The 24,987-nt window shown below is 42.2% G+C and overlaps 1 protein-coding gene across 1 annotated transcript in view; it reads right to left on the bottom strand.

Moving 5' to 3' along the window:
• Positions 1 to 24,987, bottom strand: part of LOC126452917 (hemicentin-2-like) — a 716,817-nt gene that overhangs the window by 99,158 nt on the left and 592,672 nt on the right. The window contains exon 11 of the mRNA XM_050091124.1: positions 22,470 to 22,808. Within this exon, the coding sequence (XP_049947081.1) occupies positions 22,470 to 22,808 (339 nt within the window). The remainder of the gene's footprint in view (positions 1 to 22,469; positions 22,809 to 24,987) is intronic.

The raw sequence follows: 24,987 nt of genomic DNA, 5'->3' as shown, positions 1-24,987 counted from the left end.
CAGCGTTCAGTTCATACTGCTGTGGAATGTGGGAAAAAAACGGCAAATTGAGATTCCTTAGATGAGCAAAATTTTAGGTTTGCCGATGACATTGTAATTCTGTCAGACAGCAAAGGACTTGGAAGAGCAGTTGAACGGAATGGACAGTGTCTTGAAAGGAGGGTATAAGATGAACATCAACAAAAGCAAAACGAGGATAATGGAATGTAGTCGAATTAAGTCGGGTGATGCTGCGGGAATTAGATTTGGAAATAAAACACTTAAAGTAGTAAAGGAGTAGTAAAGGAGTTTTGCTATTTGAGGAGCAAAATAACTGATGATGGTCGAAGTAGAGAGGATATAAAATGTAGACTCGCAATGGCAAGGAAAGCGTTTCTGAAGAAGAGAAATTTGTTAACATCGAGTATTGATTTAAGTGTCAGGAAGTCGTTTCTGAAAGTATTTGTATGGACTGTAGCCATGTATGGAAGTGAAACATGACGAAAAATAGTTTGGACAAGAAGAGAATAGAAGCTTTCGAAATGTGGTGCTACAGAAGAATGCTGAACATTAGATGGGTAGATCAGATAACTAATGAGGAGGTATTGAATAGAATTGGGGAGAAAAGGAGATTGTCGCACAACTTGACAAGAAGGAGGGACCGGTTCGTAGGACATGTTCTGAGGCATCAAGGGATCACAAATGTAGCATTGGAGGGCAGCGTGGAGAGTAAAAATCGTAGACGGAGACCGAGAGATAAATACACTAAGCAGATTCAGAAGGATGTAGGTTGCAGTAAGTACTGGGAGATGAAGAAGCTTGCACAGGATAGAGTAGCATGGAAAGCTGCATCAAACCAGTCTCAGGACTGAAGACCACAACAACAACAACAACAAGATGAAGAACAACACCCAAAAATGCAACAGGAGTGTAATATGTAAGAAATTGTCCACGCAACCTGTGAGTACAGTTCAAAACCTTACTACTTAATAGGAAATACCAACCACCAGAACTGTCTATAACCAATAGGCACAGTGACAAGAAAGTAAATTAAATAGCTAACATATGTACATATTCCAGGCCACTGATGATGCTTTGCAGAAAATAAAGGCGAAAAGCGTATGGCACTAAAATTGCGTTTTATTCAGTTACTGTCAGACGGTCCATAAGTAAAAATTATCCATATACCGTAATAGTCATGTATGGAGTCAAGAATATCATAAGCAAACGAGATTTCCAGCTTGCCTAGTTAGAAGGAGATATCATCAGAACTTGCACATAAATTGCTTTACAAAGTGTAATCAGCGTTCCTGTTGTAACGCACAATAGACCATTTTTCATACACACATTGCTCTCTGATGGAAAATGGGAGCCATAATTGCGAACAAAATAGATGTTTATTCAGTAGGTGAGCGCTTGCAGATTAAAACCCATTTTCGAACCAACCAAGACTTGCAAAGTTAAATTACGACCTAAATAACAATAAATAATGCCTATATATATATGTCCAGTCACAAGTGAACATCAGTGAAGTGACTTGAAAAAAAAGTTGTACTAGCAAGTGTTCTGATTTATGAACATTTCACGCATTTGATTGGTTATGCCATATCTCATCTGTTTTTGTAGTTTCCATTAGAAGTCTCTTATTAGAAATGTGTTAGTCTATCGACACCAAGCGCTATGTGTAAATGTTCTGTTATTGTGTGGTTTGTGCACATACTTAATTCTTCACATCCCTTCGTGTTACATTTTCTGTACTGTGGAGAATCTGCCGGGCTTGCTTTGTATTTGTGTTATCTTGTGTTATACACTAGACATTCACTCCGTTGTATACTAATGCACAGGGTCACGAGGATGGCACCAGTGAAGTGTCGAAACTGGTGGCTAAAAAAAAAAAAAAAAAAATAAGGACTGATTGAAATACTCCAAGAGTTTCTGTCTCATAACATCCAGCATGCTGGAAGTATGCACGTCACTTTCTATTTCATTGGATGTCATATGTAAGAAACGCCCAACGAAGTACCAATTAATATTACACTGCACACATGCTACACTCAGTACCCCAACTTTCAAATAATCGTCGTGACGTATATTAATGGTGTTACAGTTTTCTTTTTGTGAGCCAAGAATTCCCCCGCATGTTTAACTACATTTTCACTGATCATACATTATGTATGCCGGCCGGAGTGGCCGAGGGTTCTGGGCGCTACAGTCTGGAACCGCGCGACCGCTACGGTCGCAGGTTCGAATCCTGCCTCGGGCATGGATGTGTGTGACGTCCTTAGGTTGGTTAGGTTTAATTAGTTCTAAGTTCAAGCGACTGATGACCTCAGAAGTTAAGCCGCATAGTGCTCAGAGCCATACATTATGTATAATCTTACTTACACAGCTGTTGTTCACAGTACGTCTCAGTATATACAGCATTTCTTTACTCACAACATCTTTCTGCAGCAATATAGTTATTTGATTTCTTAGTCTGGTAACCTGGCTTTCACTGCTATTTCAAATTCCTCTGATTTATTCCTCTTTAGATTTGGCAGAAAATCTGTACCTCACACGAACCTCATCGTCCGTATCTTTACCCTTTATTGATTTATTGCTGTCCTGAAATGTCGACAGCTATTTTACTTATTCAACATGAAAGTTAAAAAGCAGTTACAGTACACTGAAATCACTTCCGTCCTTAATATACGGATTTTTAAAAATATTTTTCACTTTATTATTCCCATTTTACTTACGCTACCACTTCTGAAAAGTTCTCATTTTTCAAAAAAATAATTAAATATTTCATCTTTAATATACTGGGACAAAGATGAATGAGTGCTCTGCGCGAGTAGTAGATAAAAAATGGTTCAAATGGCTCTGAGCACTATGGGACTCAACTGCTGTGGTTATAAGTCCCCTAGAACTTAGAACTACTTAAACCTAACTAACCTAAGGACATCACACACATCCATGCCCGAGGCAGGATTCGAACCTGCGACCGTAGTGGTCGTGCGGTTCCAGACTGTAGCGCCTTTAACCGCTCGGCCACTCCGGCCGGCCAGTAGTAGATAACATCCTTGACTTTGTATTTAGTTTTGTCAGTGGCTCACTTGGTAGACAGTCAGTTGGGCGCGCTGTGACATTCTTCTTTCAGGCATAGTAGCGAGCAGTTGAATTTTTCAGAGAACGAGATTTGTTACTTGTGAATCTGGGAGAAATTATTTGGAATATTTTATTATGGAGATGAACATTTTTTCTAACGCTTTTTCATTCTTTGTTTTAATGGCAAAAGGTTTTGTGGGAATTTCTAAAGGTAACCCATGCATGTGCATGAATAAGATGTCTGTTTGTCAGAACTGGACTATAGGAAAACTGTATATGAGGGAATCGAAGAGACTGGGACGTGGTGCTATAGAAGTACATAGAAAATAAAGTAAATTGACAAGAGGGATGAGAAAGCTTTTTGCAGAATCGGTTAAGAAAGGAACACATGGAAAATACTAAGAAGAATGGACAGGGAAGTAGGTTACGTGCTATGTTGTCGGGAGGACAAATTAATGGCTTACAGTATCAAACGAGACAGAAGACAGATAAAGAAAAAAAATCAGACATCTCCAAAGCGAGACGGTGGCTAAATTGAAGCTACTACGTGATACGATGGTATACCGTGGACTCAAATATGCATGCGTCAGACATGCGACTGTCGTCACAACAGCGGCATTCGTAGACAGAGCTTTATGCGTAAAACCGCTTACTGAAAAAATACTGTATAAATTGAAGGTATTTTGTGTGTCCCTACTGCCATCAGATCGATACTAATTAATAAATACAGTTTACTAATGCACATATCGAGGGTGTATATGAATTTTTGTCAATTTCTCTTACCATTTAGTGCACTCAGCACACAATCTCAGTCATCATCCATACTGAAATAACCGCCTTCCGGTCAGTTAAACTCAATTAACAAGTCTACCAATAGTCAAATGTTCGCATAGTATCCAATCATTAGGTCTTCATGGCAAAATATTTCACAGTTCCGTGTTCGTCAGCAAGTTATTGTCTCTAAACAATGTCTATATAATACATCACGCGGTGATATGGCTCATAGTAGAAATAATATATTTCTATTTAGTTATTAAAGCCTCGGAAGTATCACCCAAATCTGACAATGGTTATCTCCACTTCCTATAGTTCTCTTTCCTCTAACACACTCTTCCTGACATAAATACTAATGACGTATGTCGCTTTGAATGTGAGGAAATTCTCTCTGGATTCCAGTGGCTATCTGATTTGGTGAAGGCTCCCTGTCTTGCTTACGAGATGAAGGCAGAGCTCACCATCTGCAGCATCGTTGACAGAACCGACTGCGGACCTTTGGTGCAGAGCCGGGTCTGAATCAAAGGCTCAGACGGTTTTGCGACCGTGTTGGCTGCAGATTCCTTGACTTGCGCCGTAGGGTGGTGGGGTTTCGGGTTCCGCTGAATTGGTCAGGAGTTTACTACACTCAGCTGGCGGCTACACGGGTAGCGCAGGCTGTGTGGCGTGGACTGGGCGGTTTTTTAGATTAGAAGGCCTCGGGAAAGTACGGGGTGGGCTGCAATCTCAAAGGGTGCGTGGCAAACACAGGACGTGCTTGGATCAAGGAACAGTCGGAATTGTGGTTGTAAATTGTTGTAGTTGTGCTGGGAAAGTCCCTGAGCTTCAAGCGCTAATAGAAAGCACAGCAGCTGAAATCGTTATAGGTACAGAATGCCTGAAATAAGTTCTGCACAAATTTTTACGAAGTCTCAGACGGTGTTCAGGAAAGATAGATTAGGCAGAATTGGTGGTGGAGTGTTTGTGTCTGTCAGTAGTGGTTTATCTTGTAGTGAAGTCGAAGTAGATACTCCGTGCGAATTGGTATGGGTGGAGGTTATACTTAACAGCCGAACTATGTTAATAATTGGCTCCTTCTACCGACCCCCAGACTCCGATGATGTTGCTGCTGAACAGTTCAGAGAAAATTTGTGTCTCGTAACAAATAAATACCCCACTCATACGGTTATAGATGGTGGGGACTTCTACCTTCCCTCAATATGTTGGCAAAAATACTTGTTCAAAACCGGTGGTAGGCAGAAAACATCTTCCGAGATTGTCCTAAATGCTTTCTCCGAAAATTATTTCGAGCAGTTAGTCCACGGACCCACGTGAATTGTAAATGGTTGCGAAAACACACTTGACCTCTTAGCCACAAACAATCCAGAGCTGATAGAGAGCATCATGAATGATACAGGGATTAGTGATCGCCGGCCGCGGTGGTCTTGCGGTTCTAGGCGCGCAGTCCGGAACCGCGCGACTGCTATGGTCGCAGGTTCGAATCCTGCCTCGGGCATGGATGTGTGTGATGTCCTTAGGTTAGTTAGGTTTAAGTAGTTCTAAGTCCTAGCGGACTGATGACCACAGCTGTTAAGTACCATAGTGCTCAGAACCATTTGAACCATTTTTGATTAGTGATCACAAGGTCGTTGTAGCTAGGCCCAATACCGTTTCTTCCAAATCCACCAGAAACAAACGCAAAATAATTTTATTTAAAAAAGCGGATAAAGTGTCACTAGAAGCCTTTCTAAGAGACAATCTCCATTCCTTCCGAACTGACTATGCAAATGTAGACGAGATGTGGCTCAAATTCAAAAATATAATAGCAACAGCAATTGATAGATTCATATCTCATAAATTGGTAAGAGATGGAACTGATCCCCCATGGTAGACAAAACAGGTCCGAACGCTGTTGCAGAGGCAACTGAAAAAGCACGCGAAGTTCAGAAGAACGCGAAATCCCAAATATTGGCTAAAATTTACAGACGCGCGAAATTTGGCACGGACTTCAATGCGAAATGCCTTTAATTGGTTCCACAACGAAACATTGTCTCGAAATTTGGTGGAAAATCCTAAGAAATTCTGGTCGTATGTAAAGTACACAAGCGGCAAGACGCAGTCCATCCATACCTTCGCTGCGCAGTGCCGATGGTACTGTTACCGACGACTGTGCCGCTAAAGCGGAGTTAGTGAACGCAGTTTTCCGAAATTCCTTCACCAGGGAAGACGAATGGAATATTCCAGAATTTGAAAAACGAACAGCTGCTAGCATGAGTTTCTTAGAAGTAGATACCTTAGGGGTTGCGAAGCAACTCAAATCGCTTGATACGGGCAAGTCTTCAGGTCAGATTGTATACCGATTAGGTTCCTTTCAGATTACGCTGACACAATAGCTCCCTACTTAGCAATCATATACAATCGCTCGCTCACCCATAAATCTGTACCTACAGATTGGAAAATTGCGCAGGTCGCACCAGTGTTTAAGAAGGGTAGTAGGAGTAATCCATCGAAATACAAACCTATATCAAAAAATGGTTCAAATGGCTCTGAGCACTATGGGACTTAACATCTGTGGTCATCAGTCCGCTAGAACTTAGAACTACTTAAACCTAACTAACCTAATGACATCACACACATCCATGCCCGAGGCAGGATTCGAACCTGCGACCGTAGAGACCTATATCATTGACTTCGGTTTGCAGTAGGGTTTTGGAGCATATACTGTATTCAAACATTATGAATCACCTCGAAGGGAACGATCTATTGATACGTAATCAGCATGGTTTCAGAAAACATCGTTCTTGTGCAACGCAGCTAGCTCTTTATTCGCACGAAGTAAAGGCCGCTATCGACAGGGGATCTCAATTTGATTCCGTATTTCTAGATTTCAGGAAAGCTTTTGACACCGTTCCTCACAAGCGACTTCTAATCAAGCTGCGGGCCGAAAGGGTATCGTCTCAGTTGTGCGACGGATTCGTGATTTCCTGTCAGGAAGGTCGCAGTTCGTGGTAATGGACGGCAAATAATCGAGTAAAACTGAAGTGATATCAGGTGTTCTCCAGGGAAGCGTCGTGGGACCTCTGGCGTTCCTGATCTATATAAGTGACCTGGGTGACAATCTGAGCAGTTCTCTTAGGTTGTTCGCAGATGATGCTGTAATTTACCGTCTAGTAAGATCATCCGAAGACCAGTATCAGTTGCAAAGCGATTTAGAAAAGATTGCTGTATGATGTGGCAGGTGGCAGTTGACGCTAAATAACGAAAAGTGTGAGGTGATCCACATGAGTTCCAAAATAAATCCGTTGGAATTCGATTACTCGATAAATAGTACAATTCTCAAGGCTGTCAATTCAGCTAAGTACCTGGGTGTTAAAATTCGAACAACTTCAGTTGGAAAGACCACATAGACAATATTGTGGGGAAGGCGAGCCAAAGGTTGCGTTTCATTGGCAGGACGCTAGAAGATGCAACAAGTCTACTAAAGAGACAGCTTACACTACACTCGTTCGTCCTGTGTTAGCATATTGCTGAGCGGTGTGGGATCCTTACCAGGTGGGATTGACGGAGGACATCGAAAGGGTGCAAAATAGGGCAGCTCGTTTTGTATTATCACGTAATAGGGGAGAAGAGTGTGGCAGATATGATACGCGAGTTGGGATGGAAGTCATTAAAGCAAAGACGTTTTTCGTCGCGGCGAGATCTATTTACGAAGTTTCTGCCACCAACTTTCTCTTCCGAATGCGAAAATATTTTGTTGAGCCCAACCTACATAGGTAGGAATGATCATCAAAATAAAATAAGAGAAATCAGAGCTCGAACAGAAAGGTTTAGGTGTTCGTTTTTCGCGCGCGCTGTTCGGGAGTGGAATGGTAGAGAGATGGTATGATTGTGGTACGATGAACCCTCTGCCAAGCAATTAAATGTGAATTGCAGAGTAGACATGTAAATGTAGATGTAGATATCACATATACAGTTCTAGGACTTTTGACAAGAAAATGACTTGAGTCATAAGTAAAAATGTCATATACGTGTATCCGGAATCTATTCCTCATATCAAGAAGCTATTACTTATGTAAACTGAAAACTTTGAGTATTAGCATAAATTTACGTACCTAAACTATCATTCAAATCATTAACCTGATTGGCCGGCCGGAGTGGCCGTGCGGTTAAAGGCGCTACAGTCTGGAACCGCACGACCGCTACGGTCGCAGGTTCGAATCCTGCCTCCGGCGTGGATGTGTGTCATGTCCTTAGGTTAGTTAGGTTTAAGTAGTTCTAAGTTCTAGGGGACTTATGACCACAGCAGTTGACTCCCATAGTGCTCAGAGCCATTAACCTGATTTGAATGCTGATCTGCTATTATTATTTGGAAGTGTCGAGTAAATGATTATTACATTAGCTGTAACAGAACAGACGTAATTAATACACGGTTTGGTGTCTGATATAGCAACATGATATACGCTAGCACAGCTGTTTACTATACGGTACACGCACTGATTGGGTCCTAGTTCAGTCGCACTACATCTTTGCACTGAACATGAAAGGCCGCTGCGACGATACTGTCTCTTAATAAGCGAATAAATATCATTACGCCACAACTAAGCAGGCGTACCCTTGGACAATGACATAATGTTGAATATCAACTTACAGGCATAAGAACTTGTTGTGATAAATGGCAGCTACCCCTAAATAGAGAGAAATGAGTTAATGCGGATGAGTAGGAAGAACAAACCTGTTATGTTCGGATACAGTATTACTAGTGTCCTGCTTGATACAATCAAGTCATTTAAACATCTGGGCATAACGTTGCGAAACCATATGACATGGAACGAGCATGAGAGAACTTTGGTAGGGAAGGCGATTGGTCGACTTTAGTTTATTGCGAGAATTTTAGGAAATAGTGGTTCATCCATAAAGGAGGCAGTATATTAGGACGCCGGTGCGACATATTATTGAATACTGCTCGAATATTTGGGATCCGTACCAGGTCGGATTGGAGGAAGACATCGAAGCAATTCGGAGGCGCGCTGCTAGATTTGTTACCGGTAGGTATGAACAGCACGTAAGTGTTACGGCGACGCTTCGGCAACTCAAGTGGGAATCGCTGGAGGTCAGGCGAAGTTCTTCTTCTCGAGAAACACTGTTGAGAAAATTTTGGGACCCGACAATTGAAGCTGACTGCCGAAAATTGTACTATCACCAACACACATTCTGTTTAAAGACCACGAAGATAAGATACGAGATATTACTGCTCATACGGAGGCATATAGGCACTCGTTTGTGCCTCAATATAGCAGTAGAACAGGAAAGGAAATGAGTTGTAGTGATACAGCGTACCCTCCGCTACGTACCGTACGGTGGCCTGCAGAGAATCTACGTAGATATAGATAACCAAATAGGGTCATAATAGATGTTGGCGATTGTGTAATTTTGCTCCTCTTAACTTTCATCTAAAAGCCAACTTACTTCAGATGGTTCAAATGGCTCTGAGCACTATGCGACTTCTGAGGTCATCAGTCCCTTAGAACTCAGAACTACTTAAACCTAACTAACCTAAGGACATCACACACAGCCATGCCCGAGGCAGGATTCGAACCTGCGACCGTAGAGGTCACGCGGTGTCAGAATGAAGCGCCTAGAACCGTGCGGCCACCCCGGCCGGCGCCAACTTAGTTTTATGAAGTGTGTTTTGTACAACCTTAAACACGATATAAAAAGTAGGCTATCACTTCAGAAGGTTTCTAGATTTTGTACATTCTGGCCATATACACGTAAAGTCTGAGTCTGTGTTGCATGCATAGAAGTCAAGATTGTGTATCGAGAAAAAATATTGTTTCATCCAGTACCTTTGGCACATGCGATTCTGTACAACGAGATATGTGGTTATTTTTCACGTATAGCACCAAAGTGAAACCTTTCCAGCCCTGTGATTTAAGACTTAATCCTCTCTGTAGCCATTAAGTTTAATATAATCGATGCACCTCACTGATACGACTCAGCTATAAATTTCGTTGGTCTGCGTATTTATGGTTTGGAATGTCACGTTGTATAAATATCTGGAGAGGTTCCAAACTTTTTTAGATGAATTCGGATTCAAATCCACTTTCAGCTCTGTTGTCATGTTTATTTGCTTACTTACCTCTGCGAACCAAGTCATGTACTACGAAATTCCCTCGTTACTTACCGTGTAGTTCAGTATCAACATCATCTTCATCTCTCATATTTTTGCACAACTTTGTAGACCTATCTGCCTTTGCACTGTAAACCACATTTTCGAAATGCTGGAAATAAAAAAAAATTAATACTGTTTTTATTGTAATCAGCACTTTGTAATTGTACATTATTCCCACATTCGCATGTCCACCTGAGTGCTTAGGATTCACTACACTCACGTACAAAATCATGTGCGCAATAATTCCGTGAAATTTATTTTAAAAAATAATTCGGACGTTGATAGTGTTGAGTTCCTAAAAAATCTGTTGTCACTGTTTTTGTGCCTCTACCGTGTGACATGGCAGATACATGGGAGTGGTGTGGCATGCATGTGATACAATGCCAAAAGCAGTAACGTCACACCATGTGTTTCAGGGCGATGAAAGTGTTCTGATTTTATTCAACTTAATATTGCATGTAGATGAAGCACAACTACATCTGCCTCTTTCCCAGTAAAATACTTTTCGCATACTTTTCGTTTTCATGTGTGCCCGCTGCTATACAAATCTTCTCATTCGGTTTTGTGGAAACAGCACCAAAAAACAATTTTAATCTTTTGCACCTTATAGTATGATACTACAGCTTGAAATGGCTACCTTTCCAATGTTGATTGCAGTTATTTTTATATTTCGCAAACTCTGAGGGGTTTGAAATAAGGCGTTAGTCCGATGACTGGGAGAAAATGATTCGGAATTGGATAAGACGGGCTCTTTTGGTATGCAACCTGGTAAAGAGAGGAAACGAATTAATTCCACGTCACTGGGAGCAGTGGCCACAGCAATGCAGGAGGAGACGAGTGGTGGTGTGCAAACGTGTAGTGCACGGAGAATTGCCCGTACATTGGACATACCCGTGAGCACGGTGCGTAAAATCCTATGAAACATCCTTCCTTGCTATCTATTCAAAACTACCCTTGTGCACAGGTTGCTTTCTGTTGATCTGCCAGCAAGACAGACCTTTGCTTTAGAATTTCTTGTTCGCATGGAAGTGGGCGATGATAGGTCTCTGTTCAATTAAAAACCGATTTTTTACATACTATGTGATATGACCTTGCTGCTGTGGACAGGCTTACGTAGCTAACAATATCACCCCTGTATACCCATCCCCGTCTAACTCTTCCATCATTCTCGACAACCTCTTACTGCAAAAAAACCGATTTTTTACATACTATGTGATATGACCTTGCTGCTGTGGACAGGCTTACGTAGCTAACAATATTACCCCTGTATACCCATCCCCGTCTAACTCTTCCATCATTCTCGACAACCTCTTACTGCAAAAAAAAAAAAAAAAAAAAAAAGACAGGAATTCCACAGAGTACCGAAGACGATATTTCAGATATTTAGCTGCCGAGTATTCTTCTACGTTTTTTCCTCTTTTTTTTCGAAGGACTCGCTACAGTTCGAAGAATGGCGTCTGAATCGTCAAAGGAAATATGAGAGCATCCGCAGCCGGAATATATACCAACACTAAGTCAAGAAATATGGACGAACACTGCTGATGGAAACTATGGAATCTACTGATCTGTATTGGCAGCATAGATTTAATCAACGTCAGAATTGAAGATTCTGCAAAATCTGGATCAATGTTTTCAAATTACAAAGGTTTTCCTTCCATAGTTTTGTTAGCTATTTGAGGCGCAGATGGATTATTTATCAACTAACGATGGCAAATATCGCCGCTACGCTTAACGGAGAGTATTGGAAGAAATTTCTGTTGGTAAAACACTGTCAGGCGGCAAGCTCTCGCATCCAGTAACACCTTTGCAGCAATAAGATTACAGATCTCTTATTATTTTGCTATAGATGAAGCTTTTCCTCTCGCAATACATTAATGAGGCCATATTCACGTAAACAATAAGCAAATAAATGGCGCATTTTTTATTAAAAATTATCTAGGGGAAGAATGTCTGTAGAATTTTCTTTAAGTATCTTAGTGCCGAAGTTCCGGGTGCTGGAAACATCAAAAAACTGTGAAGTGTATAAAATCGATGTTATAGTCCAAGCTGTTTGCGTATACATAAATTATTATAATGATGGTGTACATTCTAAGCCATCTGTGCAGATAAATGTAGATAACCATACTGAGAACTCACATCAAAAACAGAAGACCAACAAAAACCTGCAAGCAACTTCGTGGAATCGAAAATACACCCCTGTACTTTCTTTAATAGCTGGAGTGGAGCAGTGCCTTTTCAGAACAAAGACTGTATGTACCTACACATCGACAGGGTTTGATATTAAATCAATGTTTTACAGAAAATCATATTGCATGCCCGTATTTCTATTTAGCTGTATCTTCTTACTCTTCCCCAAATAAATTAAATGCTTTATTTGTGTGGGCATATTGTGGGCATGTTGTCTGTAGTTGCTTTATAATTTCTGAAGGTATTTTAGTTCTGTCGCGGCAACTACAAGCTATGCGTGTTTCTTTTTTTCGCCATACACGTTTCACTTCATTGAGGTAAAGTATCATCAGTGGTGGTGATTTCTGCTTGGTTTCTCGCCTACATAGGGAAGTGCCGTTTGCTAGCACATCTTTGTCTTTTTTCATTAGACACTGACACTCATAGTCCATTTTTTTTGTTGCTCTGTAGAACTATGCATTTATTTCGTTTTACACAGCACACTTTTTCGCAACAAGTATAAAAATAAACAGTAAACAGTGGTGTACGAAAAAGTGTGCTCTGCAAAACGTAAGAAATCCATAATTCTACACAACAACAAAAAGTTAGACTGCAAGCATCAGTGGCTAATGAAGAAAGACACCAGAGATGTGCTAGCTTACGGCATTCCCCGATGTAGACGAGAAACCAAGAGGAAATTACTACCACTGGTGACACTTTATTTCAATAAAACGAAAATCGTATGGTGAAAAAAACATATCGTCAGTTTGGTAGAAGTTGTGTCATTGAACAATGTGTATTTAATCTTAAGATGCAAGCATAAATGGTATTTGAGTATGATTATTTGTAAGTATTTGCTCAGCTGGAGGTATCATCCACTCCTCTGGTAATACTATCTAGCTCGCGTTCAACAGCCTATAAAATCAAGAGCAACGGAATTTTTGGATTGGAACGGGAAATCGCCTGACTTCACGGATAATGTAATAGTTCGCCAAGTGAAGCGACAGATGTCTTCAGTTCTGGACTGACCATAACTAATAACGAGTAAGTAATAAACCACTTTGCCGGCCGGTGTGGCCGTGCGGTTCTAAGCACGTCAGTTTGGAACCGCGTGACCGCTACGGTCGCAGGTTCGAATCCTGCCTCGGGCATGGATGTGTGTGATGTCCTTAGGTTAGTTAGGTTTAAGTAGTTCTAAGTTCTAGGGGACTGATGACCTCAGCCAGAGCCAATAAACCACTTTGGGTGATAAATACAAGATAGCAAAAGCGATTCTTTGAGACAAGAAGTGGTGGTGTTCTCACTTGAGTTGTCGTTTTCATGTGGAGCTCAGCACCCAATAGCCAACACTAATTGAGCAAGACAGTCTATCACTTCTCCGTCCCGATTTGGTTCACAACAGCATGATGAATAATCAAAGAACATGAGAAAATCCGTAAGACCTCGAATCTGTTCATGGCAGTGGTACTCAGCGAGTGAGATGTGTCAGCCTCAGATCCAGCTGCAACCGAGCCCCACATTTAACGGGTGGCGATTGAGAAGATACGGATCAGGACCGCTCTCCTATGTTTTCAGTTGGGTGGTCAGCAACAGTATGGAATGCTTGTAAGGTTGTTGCAGGCAAGCAATTTCAAAGTTTGCATTGAAGGTAGCCGCTGAGACAGTTGCGCGTGCAAATTGAAGCGGCCCGTCAGATACAGTTTGTGTAAGTTGGTGCGTGAAGCGTACTAAACTATTCAGCCTTTCGCTCGAGTTCGACCCTTACTACTGTCCCATGTTCAATATTTGTACCGCACTGTTGTTCGTTTTTAGGGAACCAAACGAAGAACATGTTTGGCCGTTTCAATTTGCGCACACAGTTGCCTGACTGGCTAAATTCAATGCTAATTAATCGGAAACAGCGTAACGTATCGAATTTTTTCTTATGAATTATTACTTATCACATTCTACCCTTCAACCCTCTTACAAGCTTTTCAGACTGTTTATGACCAATCTACATTGCGGATTCCATTCTACCTTAGGATAAATAGAAAGGTCTTTCAATGTTAAGTAGATATCTTTCATTCAGCTGTTCAAGAGTGAATAATCTGATGGGTGATGACTCACGAACATTATATGTTCACTGTTCTTTGTTGAAATTACAGATGTTCTATCGCGCCGTGTTACTAAGGTAACTGTCGGCTCGATTGTTTTACTTGAACATTTGCTGCCAGGTTAAACTTTTTCTTTAATGTGTATACATTGACCGTACTTATACGGCATTATTTCACTTAATCTGTGGACTACATACGTTTAATTTAGTACTACTATTATTTTCCTTTTCATCTATGATGTTATTCACAGTTGTTATATTTTCAGCAGTTTTCATACTAAAATTAAGTCGTCAGCTGCTCTATCGGAATATTTTACGCACTTCACTGATTTCGAAAGATTAATTTGTCATCTTCGGAAGTTCAATATCGTCTTAGAACACGTAGTTAGCTGCCCTGTCTATAAAGATTTTTTTTAAATTGTTAAATATTCCTCGGCTCTAGCGTCTATAAATTTGCAGCGTTTGTATACTGAATTTACAGCGTGGGACAAACACTGTGCATTTGATAAAAACTGTTTTCTGATGTAAACAACAACAGCAAAGTATCTTTTTCCTTCGTTTTTCAACTTGTGCAAAACACAGCTAAACTTAAATATTCTTTACAAGTTTTAAGAACTCTAAGAGAAAAGTGGGACTCTCATCCAAAGATATTGCAGAAGAGAGTGAGGTGACGAGTGAAACTTAGTCTTTACAACTTCAGAAGTGACCGTTCCCCCGCTTCATCGATAGCAACCGATACTCTGAATTCCTGCAGCACCATGCTCCGCAGAAGTGAAGGGAACAGCAGTAAGGATATTTGTCAAAACGCAGAGTTTCAAGTGGTGTGTCACAGTCGGAGCGATATCACGCGTCGTAGGACATACGCATAGTTCAGTGACTTTACCGTTATTTCTGGAACCATCTCTCACGTAAGAGGATCGAATCGGTGGTGTTCAGCAGGTACGGCGCATTCCCGTAGCACTCATAAATTAAAGAAAATAAGTGCTCTGCAATTGTGTTATTGAAAGTGATTCGTTTTAACGTAATATTTTGATGATTAATAATATAGCCATTGCTTCTCATTTCCTTTCGAAACTTAAGTTATTTATTTAACAGCTGCTAACTAATATTTGTGGTCACGAAATCAACCATGATCTACTGCACCATTGCATAGTTGCGGCAGATACAAATAATCAGATTTTACTCATTAAAGGTCTGTGTATCTTCCAGGCCCTCTATGTCTTTCCTTGTAAAAGATTGTCTTGTTACTTCACTTTACTTCACTTAAATATGCGAAATGAACGTGATTTGCAGTAACATTATACATTACTCTCAAAATAACGTTCATGGACGTTCGCAACAAGACATCTCAAAAGTTGCGTCATCTTCTTCAATGTAACAAGCAGCTACATGTATATTGACACCGAAGTAAATGGGCAATGCAGATTAAAGGATGAATATGTCTTAGATCTCTTGTCGCGTCCAATGAGCTTGTGTATTCAGGTTTCCAACGAGTTCCTCTCTCGTAATTATTAAGAGTAAATCATCCTGCTATCGGTCTGCGTGGAATTTTCATGTGCAACTCCCCAAATGATGTCTTCGACACGCCACGAAGTCACGGAACTTCCATACGCCAGAAGAGATTACGTCGACGAATTTGATGGAGTTACATTAGTAGCGATGCTGATACCATTACATAGTGAATTACTCCACTTATTTCTCTCTGACTTTTCAGCATTGACTCCCCCCCCCCCCTTTCCACGCACCACTATAGCATCTGTCAACAAAGAAGACTTTGAGATCAGAAAGTGTTAAAACATTTTTAACTGCTACCGTGGCTATACCTGTTGTGGAACTTGGATACGGGCACTGGGTGCTGGAAGGCTACAGAGAAATAAGCTGTTATCCACCATGTAACGGAACCATCTTCGTTGGTAATGTTCCTGCAACGCAGACATCGAAATAATCTGTGGTAGCGTGTGTAAGTTCGATGATTCTGTGACATATCGATGACGTAATCGAGCGATTACGTACCAAAGTACCACACGGTACATTATACACTTCTCTTGTCCGCAACTTCTGCTGAAAAGTGGAACGCAAACAAGGTGATGTGGTACCGTGTGGCCCAGGAAGCATGTGGCTCGATCCTACTTTCAAGCGTTAATCATACATTCTGTTTCAGTATCGACTAATCAAAGTTTTTTATGGTGATGGGAAGCGATTAGAGGGGGCGGTAACACAATCATAACGATGTCAGGAGCCCACATTTGAGTTATCAATGGAAATGTAATACGTACGGAAGTGTTTCAAAGAAACATGACCAACTATATGAAGTACTGAAATTGAGAGAAAGCAGTGAACAAATAATCAGTGACAAGATTCTCATATTCAATTTATAATGCTAGCTCGAAGATGCCACTACAGGGTTACATCGAACAAGAGACACAAATATTAGCAATGCGGAACAACAGTGACACACGATGGCGCGTTATCTGGTCCGTAGGCAGTGAAATATCACCTTGCTATGTAGACAGCTGCCAAAGATACTTCTAATCGCGTGAATTAACGTCTCGTGAATAATTAACGTCATACCCATTTCGCTTGAGGCCTCAGAGCCATACTACTGTCGAATAGAGTGAAGTTACCTCTGGGTGAAGTTAACAGGGAAGTTAACACAAAAATTATGTTAAATAAGTACGCATTGGCGATGAAAATTCTTTCATTTAACTTGTTGTATTTGCTTCTCTAAAGTTCTTAATTTGTGACAGTGGCCATTCTGAACTGTTCCCTGAATACTATTCGTTTTCAGGACAGATGTTTCTTTTTTAACTTTTTTAATAGGCTACAACTTTTATTCGTGTGGCAGGCGTAAAGCATCTTCTGTGTCTGGGACCTGTGCGTGTCGTGCATTCACCTTCCACAACGATATCTGAAGCAGTAACAAAAGTAAATCTAGTATCCTTACTTATACATGGACACACAAATAAAACTTTGGGAATTACGGTGAAGTTCGCCGTTTATTCCCGAACGTCCCTTTCATGAACAAACATACGTAAATGCAGTAAGAATGTGACCCAAAGAACGCAGCAGCAAGTGATACAGTGGACGAAGCTGCAACTGTCTATATCAATTTAGTGTTGGAGTGAGGTAATTAAGGTAATTATTTGCAATATGTTACCCCCTCCCCAACTCATTCGCTAGGTAGTCCCGCTTCGACGTAGACGTTTGTCGTAGCATTATACCAAGTTTCCAACACCCTTGTCACAGAAGGCAGCCGCCCGTGTTTTCCAACTCTTCTCCACAATTACCTGCAGTTCGTTGTCTGTTCTAAAATGTTGTCTTCATAGCCAGCGATCATTGTGAGCAGAGACGAGAGGAAGCCAAGACCGGCTGTACGGTAGATTATCAAACACTTCCCATTGAAAACGCAACAGCGGTGTCCTCATTTCCCTTGCAGCGTATGGCCGAGAACTGTCACGAAGAAGTAAATGCATGACAGGTATTTTACGTGGGGTTGCATGAAATCAGGTGAAACGTCACAGAAGGCACACCTACTTGACTGGAGACACTATGCTGTAGGCGACTTTACGAGTTCACTGTGTGCCCAGGATTTAGAAGAGCGATGTGACGCGATCGACAGGCATACTAGAGAGACTGCCCAAACCTTGGTGCAAATCTTCATCGGATTATCACTGTCTTTTTCCATTTCACGGCCTACCGGACCTTACTGTCCAAACAGCCCTCGCATTAACTGTATGGGTTTCACAAATATGTAACTTTGAAGTCCAAAAATTTGTTAGTTTCACACCATTTGACAGTATCGGCAACATGGTGTGTACTACGATGTGCTCAGTGACTCAAACTACCCGGATGGTACGTACCGACTACTGTAGGTAATCGACATAAATGGGAACGAATGAACTTGATGGATCTTATTTAAAAACAAGTTCTCAGTAAGAGAACAGTCAAATGTCAGGATAGCAACAATGTTCTATTGCTAATCTAAATGGCCTGTCCGTCTGCAAGTGAAGCCTGAAGGCACTCTCCGTAGCCATTAGGTTGGATAAAGTATCACACCTCGGCCGGCTGCTAGGTAATTCTTTCCGTTTAACTTTGTAGTTTTAGACATCGGTTTCGTCATATTTTTTTCGGATGAGGTATACATTATTATCGATTTGGCGCTCACTTTGGTAATTGTATCTCTGTCGATATATCATTTCCACTCGCCTCAAAATAAATGAGACAGGCAGACCTAATGTATCCTCTCCGCTGGCAGTGGATGCAAAGAGAGACGCCCTCACGTCTTTGTACTCTATATACAAAGTAACACTGATATTACAAAACATTAGTATGGACGACTTCATTCCATTAAACCTCTTAATTATTTTGTATGTTATCAAGGAAATGAAAAGGAGGAATACCACGCAGGCAAAGGAAAAGCAATACTTCTCCTGCCAGTCTCTAGCAGGAATGCTTAATATTCGAGGATAAGACGAGAGTCAGGTGTTCTAGCTAAAACAGGCTGTAAAATTCATGCCTTAAGAGCTATGAAAACTTCTTCAATACTGTGAAACAAATCTCTTCCACTGCGAGCTCTTTGCTTCTCACACTTCTGGAGGAGGTAGTAAGGACCAAACGAACAATAAAGCTTTTGTAGTGGACATGGGCTCCAAATGAGCTCTGAGCATTTGTTCACCAGAAAATATGTGTTTCACGTTTGTGAAGAACAAATTCTTGTAGCTCTTAAGGTATGAATTTTAGACTCCATGTTTACTAGATTTTTTTTCGAATGGTCGCTCCTGTCATGTCCCTTAATATTGAACATTCTGCTGCAACACAGTGTGTGGGTATTTCCATTTCTTGTTTGGCCTGAACCGTCTAAGAAGGTATCCCTGCGCTCCTGGTAATCTTCTTCAAGCCAACAAGAAGGCGCTCTAGTGACCATCACCATCTTGTTGTCCACTGGCAATCGGCAAAGATTTTAACCGCGCGCACAGCTTAGAGGTGACCTACTGGGGTTTGGCTGTTTTCATGGAGAATTGTGTGGTATCGCAGCTTGTTTGTGGAAGCTATCGTGGTCGCTCATCGTGTATGTACGATTGATTTTTACATCGCGAGCCGAGCCTTCGACTACTGTGGAGCTGCAACTCAAACCTATCTGTGCAGTAAAGACCATATTTTGAAGATTTTGTTTGGGTATGTCCCTGCTGGTTTGCCTGGTAGACGTGGCCAGGTACATCGTCCCGCCATTCGCTTTGTCCTGGTACAGAAACAATGGTGAGCACCATTTCTTGTGGGTGCAGTGTTGTTCCAGATTCACGAAACAGTACCATCCCTACCCACCTACCTCTGGGTGTTATTTGTTATTTTGTCAGTAAACTGATGAGGATCATTCTGGTGACAGTATTTTGCCGATCTCTGCATCCTGGCGATAAGAACCTGTCTAAATCAAATATTTACATAATTGTAAAGAGTAACAGTTTTGAAACGTCATATGTTCTTTCTAAATTAAAGTTTTAGTGTCTGCTATTTCCAGTATTTAAGTGCCCTATATATTCAGGGTGAAAATAAAAAAACCCGACAAAACACAGGTACGGAATTCCGACTGAAAAAGACGGAAAAACATCCTTATGAATATGTGTCCGGAAATGCAGCGTTGTCACAGTATATGGCGCTGACGAGTGAACCTTACGCCTAACCACGTGCGATGTGCTACTTCTGTGTTGCAGGCTGTGTGGTTGACGCAGTGTTCTATAAGCAGCAGAATGGTGTGGTATTCGTGCCGGGAACAAGCCTAGATGGTGTTTATGTACGGCCAAGCTGATGGACACGTCGAGAGGACAGCACGGCTATACCAAAACAAATACCCTCACAAACACAAACCACACCACACTATATTTTAAGATGTTTTTGGTCTTTTGTGTGGTCATGGGTCCTTTCAGACAGACGAAAGTGCAAGGAGGCGGCGGACTGTGCGTACACCAGATTTGGAGGGCTAGGTCCTACAAGATATTGAGACGAATCATAGTACAGGCGCCAGGAAAGGGGCCCAGCAACATTGTATAAGCCAAAGTACGTTTATGTGTATGCACTGTCACCTGTGACGAATGCAAGGATTATCGGCAGTCCTCTTCGGAGCGATTTATTGCCGTTGCACGTACACAGTCGATTTCCAGACATTGCTCATTGGACTTTTTTCTCCATTTAGAGTCAGAAACCCATCCCTGCAGTTTTTCGGTTTAATCGATGTACACCCTCCATATACACGAGCATGTCAAATGGACTGAGTTGTACTCCGTCACGTTTCTGTTGTGGTTCGGGGGTCAGTGCACTGCCTGTCACTATGTAAATGTAATTTGTGCTCTGTGTTTGTTTTAGAATTCGTCGAGCAACTGTCTGGTAGGTGGGCCGAAGTTGAGCCGTTCCCGTAATTGCCAACTCATGCCCTCTCGGTCTTTCGATTGCCTGGAATTTTGTTTCTCTCAAAGTGGTTTTTAACGCCCTCAGTCTGCTTCAGCAACGTGTACATTACTTTAAATTTTCTGTTTTCTGTGATTACACATATTCGTGAAATAGCGACTCTCTTTGGCTTCTTTATAGCGTGTCTCTAAAGTTTTAAGCACCTTAATACAAAGTTCCTCATCCATACGATTGATACTGGTTCATGCAAAAGTCTGCTTCACAGAGGTGTAGATTGCTTCAGATTTTATACTTTCGGTGATGGTACGAACTAGTGAGACAACGATCACTTCTGATTGCTTCACAGCTGTGCATGAAACTTTTTATTTTTATCTAGTAATTTTGTCCACGTAATTTGGTAATTATTGATATTAAATAGCTATAATGTTGGTATACTACTATTAATTCTTTTACTTATGTGCGAATACATCCAGCAAATAACTGAGTACGTAGGTTTCAAGTGCTACTCTGAAATGATGAGGTTGGCACAGGAGAGAAATTCGTGTCCGGCCGCAACAAACCTGTGAAAAGACTGATGATCCAAAAATAAAAATATGTATTTTGATATTTATTGATGCTATGGTCGTTCTATCTGCTTCACAGACGTATATATTACTTACATTGTCAACTACCTGCTGATGTGTATTACAGAAACTATTGTTTGAGAAAATTTTTGATAAAATTTGTGTGCGAACAAGCATTACTTGTTTTTGTAAATGACAAACCGGTGTTTGTAGTAAATAAAGAAGTTATTTTCTGTTAGACTTTTTTTTGTTTTCGCTGAGAAGCTTAATGATCCCAGATCCTGTCTCCTACCCAGTTCAATTATACGTTTATAGTGTTACGAGTGGTTTCGTTCGTATAAGGGGCAACCAAAAGTTTCCGTTTTAGGCTACTGCTGCAAAGTATGTGCAATGCAGCGCTACTCCGATGCAGGTGTGTAAAGTATCGACAGGCAGGCAAGGGATTAGTAGGGTATTTGCAGTCTTCTGTCATGCGTACAGTATACATCGAAACGTGAACTACGGCGACGTTATTACCAAAAGCGTCCAAAAAGAACCATTTTGGTGTTATTCTTTTCTTGGCTGCCGAAGGACAAACACGGGTAGACATCCGTCGGACAATAGAGACTGTGTATGTGGCAGAAAATCTGTCTAAACCAGCGTTGTGAAATGATACGCTAAATTTCATGTTGCTGCTTTATGATGACCCACGTTCCTATATCGCAAAAGTCGTAATGCTGAAGTTACGCCAACTCGAGTTGGAGACACTCGAGCAGCCACCCTATAGCACTGACCTCTCTCTATGTGATTATCACGTTTTCGATCCCCTGAAGAGTCACTGATACCTGTCGGACGACGACGTGCAGCAGGCAGTTGCCGACTTCCTCACGCAACAGGACTCAGTGTTTTACCGAACAGACATAATCAGGCAGGTCCGTAGGTGGGGTGGTTTTCTCAATGCTCAAGACGTTTTTGCCTCATTGACATTCCGATCCTGGAGTTTACGACCTTCCAGTGAATACTTTCTGATCGCCCCTTACATATCATATACTGGCTGTTTGTCGTATATAACATATAATGTTAAAATCTAAGAATGAGTCTCCCCCGTAAAAAAAGAAAAAACGTCATCAAAATGTAGATTCATAATGTAGATACCGTTATGCAGAAGAAAAACCCGCTAATCACTAGTGGTGCGTAATGGACGAAATATACGAAGGAAGAAGTGTCAGTAGGATTCACAGAGGAATGGTTGAAGTCGCGTCTGTCGATCCGGTGGTACCTTGGTCGAGTCGCGGTCTGCTGAGACCACCGCCGCCGCCGCCGTTGGAGGCGCTGGGCGTGGTCACCTGCAGCTCGGCGGCCGAGTCGCTGCGGCCCTTGCCGTTGCTGGAGAAGACGCGCAGCCGGTAGGAGGTGGCGGGCTCCAGCCCGGCCAAGGTGAACTCCGGCGAGGCGCGGCTGGTCACGTTGGCCACCAGGCGTCCGCCGCGGGCCGCCAGCAGCTCCAGTGTGAATTGCTGCGGCGGCAGCCCGCCGTCAGAGCCCCGCATGCACGACACCTGCAGGGACGTCGCAGACCGCGACGACACCCGGCAGTCGCGCGGCGGGTCCGGGGGACCTGCCGGGCAAGCAGGGCACAGTGGAGGACCTCTCAAGTCCCGCTTCTCCTTCACATAAGAAGAGGGCCTGGAACGTCTTCACACGATCTGTTACACTACAGTAATCACTGAAACATGACACACTCCTCTGTCTTAAAGGACTGGGTGAACCACGGGCCAACGCTGGCTATATCCTCAAAATCAAATGAAACTACGGGGTTGCTGAGACCTTTTCAGGTCTTAAACCTCTGTGAAGTACACTGCAGACTGAAGTGACAAATGAAAATTTGCACGATAGCCATGTTTCGAACCCGGGTGTCGTGCCTCACTAGGCAGATGCGCTAACCACTACGCCACCCTGGCATGGTGGGTTTGCACAACTGCACAGACGGCCCTCGCACGCTTCCCTCCTCAATCTAAATTCCCATTCAAGTCTCAGTCCACGTGGCATTCCCGCTAAATTTGAACAACGTTGCAGAGACTGTCCGACTGTATTGGAAAAGTACTTTAGCATCGGGCGAAACGGGGGATGATCAGGTGCAATTCCAATCCAGTTGGGGAGTGTCTGCAATGCTATTGGATTTTAATGGGAATATCGTGTGGGCTGAATGGGAATTTGGACTGAGAAAGGAGGCATACAAGGGTAGTCCGTGCAGTTCTGAAAGCCTACGTGACAGCGTGGCATAGTGGTTAGCGCAACTGCTTAGTGAGCAAGAGACCCGGCTTCAAATCCCGGCCTTCATACAAATTTTCAGTCATCACTTCTCGTATGCAGAGTGAGTCAGAGTCAGGAGGGAAGGTACATGCTTTGATGGGTGATACAACTGGAGATTCTGAACAAATAACTTCTAATAAACATATGCCCTTTTCTTAATCGTCTCCGGATAAACCAATGAAAACAGCTAGGAACGGGAAAGGTGCAGGTGACGGTAAATTAAGATACTGTTATGTTATGGTTTGTTTCATTGTGTACGTTTCCTCACAGAATATGTTCAAACAGTCCACCGGCAACTTCAATGCATGTGGCCGCTCTTGTAGACAGTGTTGTGTCGCCGATCGGAGCTCAGTTTTGCATTCCTTTACCTGGGCACAAGCATGTAAAATACAAGCGAGAAGTTCCTCTCTCGTGTCCACTCTGCACTTGTAGACGTCGCTCTTAAAAGTAATCCAACGAGGTAAGGTCGGGTGACCTTGGTGGCCAAGCAATGATTCCACGGCGATCAATCCGACGACCAGGATGCGTTGTGTTGAGACACTTTGTCACTGGCCGGACGGAATGCGTAGCAGCTCCGTCATGCTGAAAGTACGTAAGAGCTCGTGTTGCCAAAGGGACGTAATCCACGTATTCTGATAACACATTTTGAAGAAACTCAAGATACCGCGTATCAGTAACACGGTTATCTAAAACAAATGGACCGATGAGTTGGTCATCAATAATACAGCACCACATGTTAACTTAGAAACGTCGTTGAAAATTCGTTTCCACAGTACCATGCACATTTTCATTTGAGCATACATGAGAGTTACGCGTGTTGTTGATTCCGTTGCGGGTAAATGTTGACTCATCAGTGAACAGAATACTTGGAATTAATCGCTCATTGGCAATGATCCATTGACAGAATTCTTGCCGGGCGGCAGAATCTCCTTGATTCAGATGTTGTACACACTGCCAATGAAAGGCATACAGTACGTGCTGTGCACTGTGCGTATGACTCGTGTTTGTGGTATACCAACTTGGGCAACAATTCTTCTAGAGTTAGTGTTGCGTTCGACTACTTGAAGAATGTTCTCATCTTCATTAAGAGTTTGTTGTACGGGACGTTTAGAGGCAACATTTACGCTGGGAAGCATACCACTGTCACGCAATCCATGAAACATCCTGCAAAACACCCTGCTACCCTGCACTCTGCGTTTCGGAAACCGTTGTCGTTAGTCTCGCACAGCAGCTCTGGATTTCCCATTAAACAAACCATAGAGAAACACCATCGCAGCATACTCTGCATGTGTGAAGACCCGTAGCATCTTCATAACACAAAACTGTATTCGTTGTTCAGGTAACAACACTGTAGTACCGTGCACTACGACAAGCACTGTCGGACAGAGATTGGAGGTAAACAAATGCACCATGCGCAAGTTAACTGCGTGCCTGCACGGTTAGTAAGAACGACGCTACACGTTTCCCGTTCCTAGTTGTTTTCA

This window comes from Schistocerca serialis, chromosome 1, assembly GCF_023864345.2.
Source record: "Schistocerca serialis cubense isolate TAMUIC-IGC-003099 chromosome 1, iqSchSeri2.2, whole genome shotgun sequence".
NCBI lineage: Eukaryota > Metazoa > Arthropoda > Insecta > Orthoptera > Acrididae > Schistocerca > Schistocerca serialis.
This window is presented reverse-complemented; position numbering and strand designations above follow the sequence as displayed.